Source organism: Leucopleurus acutus, assembly GCF_964270905.1.
Source record: "Leucopleurus acutus genome assembly, chromosome: 5".
Classification (NCBI taxonomy): Eukaryota; Metazoa; Chordata; class Mammalia; order Artiodactyla; family Delphinidae; genus Leucopleurus; species Leucopleurus acutus.
This window is the reverse complement of record NC_139147.1, coordinates 48227112-48233111: the sequence shown is the minus strand read 5'-3', so window position 1 is coordinate 48233111 and position 6000 is coordinate 48227112. Positions and strand designations below refer to the sequence as shown.

At 41.9% G+C, this 6000-nt stretch overlaps 1 protein-coding gene across 1 annotated transcript in view; it reads right to left on the bottom strand.

Annotated features, from left to right (window-relative positions):
* Positions 1 to 563: 563 nt before the first annotated feature.
* Positions 564 to 6000, bottom strand: part of TMEM45A (transmembrane protein 45A) — a 101314-nt gene continuing 95877 nt past the window's right edge. Inside the window, exon 6 of the mRNA XM_082840445.1 lies at positions 564 to 855. Within this exon, the coding sequence (XP_082696571.1) occupies positions 762 to 855 (94 nt within the window). The 3' untranslated portion in view covers positions 564 to 761. The remainder of the gene's footprint in view (positions 856 to 6000) is intronic.

Here is a 6000-nt window from a genome sequence, read left to right as displayed (position 1 = left end):
GAAAAGATTTCCTGACTCTCCATTGGAGGTTACTTAGTCCACCAATGAGAGAAGGGCTCTGACTTTTTACCTAGGTATTCCATTAAAGGATTTTCCTTGTTTTAACCCTTCAATTATTTTAGCAGAGCAGAGGACATGGTGGCCATACTATGCTGTGATGATTTTTTTACTCTTTGGATAACATCACGACTCTCCTTTCCCAAATTTTCATGGCTTTACCAACCATGTGCCCTTCTGTAACCGTGGATCAGCCCTTTTATCTTCTCTGAGAGAGTACATCATAGGATGACTTCCGGCTTGCTTTTCCCAGGGGAGAACGCAGGTGCTACAGAAAGAGATTTCTCACAAAAAGGAATTTCAGTGTCACACAGCGTCTTCTTCATGACATAAAGGTAGGGTGCAGTTGAATAACAAAAACAAAGATCTGAGGTGTTTGAACGAAGGTCCATGCATTCATTTATTTCTCATTGCAGCAACAAGATAAACAAGTGAAATTCCATCTAGAATGAGTTACAAATGGTAGTAAGCCCAGGAACCCTGAGCATATATATCTATAAGGCAAATAAAACAATATTTTTCAGTGTGGGCATCACACTTTAGATGACCTGGGGAGAGCCATTCCAAGCCCCAAATACCATGACACCAAGAATCATTCTCAACCAGTTGTTCTCCAAACAAAAGGTGAAAAGGCAAAACTGTGATTAAAAATAATAAAATTTAAAAAGAGAGAAATTTCAACTAGAAAGACTGGATGACCAAAGTCACATCTCTTCTTCTGATTCTTGTTCTCGTTCAGCATTTTTCAGGAGTCCAACTTCTGAGGGGCAGAACCTCTTAAATCGAGATTTAACCAACCTGAGGAGAATGAAAGTCATCTCGTATTATGCTGTTTAAAATTAAAACCCAAAACTATATGTATCTATAATACAGCAAACTCCACATTATCTGTGCAGATGGAAGAGGCACCCCTAGAAAGAAAATCACTTTTATTTGGCTTTGGAGCCACCTGCAAATATTGTGTAGATTAAAGCAGCATATAAGCAAACAGATACGATAAAGCTCTTAAATGTGTAATATGATTGTCTGCATCATATTCAAAATTTATAACTTTAATCATTTCTAAAACAAGCAAGAGAATCTCTGGGCTGTAGTAATCCCAGATGAAACCAAGCTCAGCTGTGTGGTCCAAAAAGGAGCCCTCTCCTAGGAAGGAAGTGCATGAAGGCATCTCCTGCCCCATGTCGAGCCCCACGTCAAGTCTGGGCTGTACTGCAGCCTCTATTCATGTCTTCAGAGGAGTGCTTTTGTGCTGGCCACAGGGTGCTCAACCGCATGTGATGCTCCATGATGAATTAAGAAGTTGAAAGAAGTGACCTCCATTCTTGTAACTGTTTTCATAGATTAAGAGAATCTGTAGGTCAGAAGGAATTACAATTTTTGACATTGGAAGATGTGAAGCTTCTTAGTGGCAGGAACTCAGCAGGCTCTCCACTTTCTCTGATGTAATAAGAACTAGGCAAAGCTTTTCCTGTGCATGATATTTGTGAAGACATTGTGCCGCGACCATGTCAATAAAACATAGTTAACTTCCAGAAATACACAGGGATATGCAAACAAACTGATAAACCAAATCATCAAAATCATTCCCGTTTTATGAAAAACGTCACCAGCCTATCTGTAGCTTTACACTTGTTTTCTGCCTTTCTTCTTCCAATGAAGGTCTGGCCCACCCCTCTCAATATACAGTGCTTTTACTTGTGCTCTGGATCCCACTAGAGTATGAACTTCCTAGGAGCAGAGACTTCATCTTATTTACTGCCCTAACTCTGCCAGAGTCTAGAACAATGTCTGGTACACAATAGTGGCTCATGACATATTTGATGATTCAGTGGGCTGTGGAGCAATCTGCCAGGAGTTCATATCACTCACCTCCTCAGAGGTAATTCTTCAGTCACTTCCAACTCAGCATTAATTCCTCCAACATACAACAACTGAGCAGTATCAGTAACAACTATTGACTTGGCAAGAGTCAAGAAAAAGTATTCAAAATCATTTGCCTCGATAATTAGTTGACCATTGACATTGTTCCCAATGTCCTCAACTCTTCAAGGCACTGTTCTCAGGAAAGGCTAATAGTTTTAAGTAAGTTGATGACTGGGACAGTGTGTCATTTTTTAAAATTATTTATTTATTTATTTGGCTGCACTGGGTCTTAGTTGCGGCACGTGGGGTCTTCATTGCAGCATGCGGGATCTTTACTTGCAGCACGTGGGATCTTTAGTTGCAGCATGCAGGATCTAGTTCCCTGACCTGAGATCCAGCCCGGGCCCCCTGAATTGGAAGCATGGAGTCTTAGCCACTGGACCACCAGGGAAGTCCCAATGTGTCATTTTTTAAAGCCACACAGTTATCTCCACATTGCACAACCTGAATATGTGCTAACTGAAAGGGATTAATTAGTTAATTCATTCATTAGGTTCATTCCTGATGACTCTTGTAGAAAATAAAGCAAAGAACTGGCTACTGATTACAAATTAACTGTTAACACAGACCCTAGTGACTCCTGCACTTCCCCACTCCTCCTCTCTGGGTTTCATCTGCTGTTGTTACAAACCACCAAGCTAAGGCAAATTCAGGCTCTATCTGCACCCTGAAGCCCTTGGTATTGGCACATGCAGAAATGGCTACTGGGGACAGATTGAGGGATGGAGTAATAAAGAGGAAGTGCAAATAACTGCTAGTTCCTGGAATGATGCAAGTCCAGAGAACTAAAGTCAGGGTGTGTCTGGGCTTTTGCTCTCATATGTTCTCTTCAGTTAATACAAGAGCAGAGCTGAGACTTTGGGTATACTTCCAGAGTCAATCTGGAAATCAAACATCCAGAAAGCAAACTACCATATGCCTGGAATTTGGTCATTTCTATTTTGTTCTTCAAAATGGCTCACAAGAATCATTTGCTTGGAAAAGCAACCTGAAAATGGATAATATTTCTCTGTCCATTCAGAGGGGCTTTTGAAATAGTTCTGTACCACAGTGGTGTTTAAATATGAAATACAGTAAAACACATAATAAGATTTCCCAACAGATAGGTCTCTCCTATGAGCTGTCATGATGAGAACTGCAGGCATGGGACCAGATGAAGCAATCTTTAAACCGTGATTCTGGAGAGTTGGGAAGTACAGCTTCATTTTTCAGAGATTTTGGGGGCAGTAGTTCCATAACCCAGTTTTGGTTCCTTGGTGATCTTTGTGCTTTGTCAAATAAATGCAGATAGAATGTCCTCAAAACCCATCACCTGTGACTGAATTACAATCCACTACAATCCACTTGAATTATCCTGCATATGACCTCACTGAAAGTCAGTATTCAATCTTCGTGATATTCTTTAAGCTACTGCTTAAGTTTATATCAAAATATATCAGAACACAAGTTCTTGTTTTTATATTTCAAAAGCAGTATGAGAGCAAAACTTAAAAGCATATAAAACATGATTTCCAAACAATTGAACCGTATTTCTGAAACAGATCTGTTAAAACAGCAAATAAGTGTCTTGAGTACCTACTATATGTTTGACAGTATGCCAAGAGCTGTGAGAAATATGAAAAAGGTCTTTTCTTCCAGGTGACACAATCAAGTTAGCAGGTAAGACTAACATGAGCTAATAGTAAATATCACAAGATAGATCACAATTGTTAAGATGTGTGGTAGAGACTAAAGTACTGTAAACACTCATGAAGGGAGATAAGCAAAGGCTAGAACAATCACAGAAGTTTTCAGAGAAGAGATGAGCATTTAATTTGGATATGCCAGGTAGAGGCAACTACATGGTCAAAAAGTGAAAGGTGCTGGGGAAGGAGAGGCAGTTGAAAAAGTAAACATGGAGTTTCTGGTTTCTAGAAAACTATAGGTGGATAAGAGATTCATTAGGGGTCTGAAGGTTTTTGAAACAGGAAGAGACAATAGCCTTCTTTTGGCTCTGGAAGGGAACTGACATGGGGTAGAGTGTCTCCTTGAATGCCGGCATTATTCTTGGAAGCTGCCCAGCCCCTAAGAAGATGAGGCCCAGAAGTCAGCCTAAAACAGCGGAGGAAGAAGCCAAGTTTCACTCAATGGCTGAGCGAGCCTAAACTACCAGCCCATGCACGTGCTTTGAGGGAAATGAATAGGACTAATAGAAATCAGTCAATGAGAAAGTAGAATTTCCCAGCACCCATAGCACTTAGACCCCTAGAAGGAGTAACTACAGATCAAAGTGGGCTGACGCAAAGCCTACCAGAGACATTTTGGAGCTAGACAAGGAAATAGTTTCCTTATGCAGAGACACAGCGCCAAAGCTCCTATAGCAGTGAAGCTCAAAGAAGCACAGAGCAGGAGAGGTAACCTGGGCAAATGTCTACAGAGAGGACTAGAAAGCTAGCTGGGGCAGAAGCTGAGACCCCACTGGGCCTAGAGCCAGCTACTGTAATTTAGGGATCTAGAGCACCTGCTAGATGTGTACAATCCAATATGGTAGTCACTATGCATATATGGATATTTAAATTAATTAAACTTAGTGTGGCACTAGGCCCATGTCAAGTGCTCAAGAACCACACATAGCTCATGGCTATATAACGAAGGCTGCAGATATACAACATTTCAATCAGTGCTAAAGTCTGAAGGATTGGAGTCTGCATGATTAGTAGTTGGGATCAGCCAGGCCAACTCTGGTTTGGCATTAGCTATCATGCTAATGGAAATAATAAGGAAACATGTTCACTCCTTTCTACTCCTACTCATCCTTCAAGCTGCAGCTTAATTCTCAATTGTGAGGAGGCCTCCTCTGGGCTCCAATAGTGCTTTGTTCTTACACTGTTTCCATTTATTGTACTGTATTTAAATTGTCTCTCTCTCCCCATAGGGTCTACACATTATACATTTTTTGATACAGAAGAAGGAGGAGAACAAGAACGAGAAGAATAATAAAAAGAACAAGGGTGGGTGGGGGAGGTGGTTCAAGAGAGCAGCCTAGGAAGGTCCTGAATTCACCTCCTCCCATGCAAATCTACAGCTATTTAAGGAACAATTCCCTATATAAAAAAAAATACCTGAAAACTAGCCAAACAGCTCCTCCACAGCAAAGGACAAGAGGTCCACACTGAGATGGGTAAAAGAGGCAGAGACACAGTCTCACCGAAAACCCCACCCCTGGTGTGGAGACCCACAATCGGAAGGGATCTCAAAGATACAGAGCTTTTCCCTGAGGAGCAAGGATTTGTGCCCTACATCAGTCACCCCAACACTTGGGACTCGCACTGGTGAGATGAGCCCCCAAAACATCTGGCTTTGAAAACCAACAGAGCTGACGTCCAGAAAAACCAAAGGGCTGTAAGGAATGGAGATTCCACTCTTAAAGGACCTGCATGCAGACTCACCCACCTGGCAATCCAGCACAAAAGCCACAGTTTGAAAAGTGCCTAGACCATATGTGAATGTGATACATGTGTTAATTTTAAAGCATCTGCCAGCAAGGGAGAAATCTGTTAGGACTCTCTCCAGGAATGGAAGCACTGGCAGGTACCATTTTTGCTTTCTGCCCCATCTATTTTGTTAGCACCAGCACTAGCAGTCAACATTTTTGCAGTCGCTTTCTAACCTGCTAGCACCAGTGTTAGAAATTAAAGGAGAAATTTAAAAATACCTGGAGAGGGCTTCCCTGGTGGCGCAGTGGTTGAGAGTCCACCTGTCGATGCAGGGGACATGGGTTCAAGCCCTGGTCCAGAAGGGTCTCACATGCCGTGGAGCGGCTGGGCCCGTGAGCCATGGCCGCTGAGCCTGCGCGTCCGGAGCCTGTGCTCCGCAACGGGAGAGGCTGCAACAGTGAGCGGCCCGCATACCACAAAAATAAATAAATAATAAATAAATAAATAAATAAAAATACCTGGAGACAAGTGAAAATGGAAATACAACATACGAAAATCTATGCAATGCAACAAAAGCAGTTCTAAGATGGAAGTTTATAGC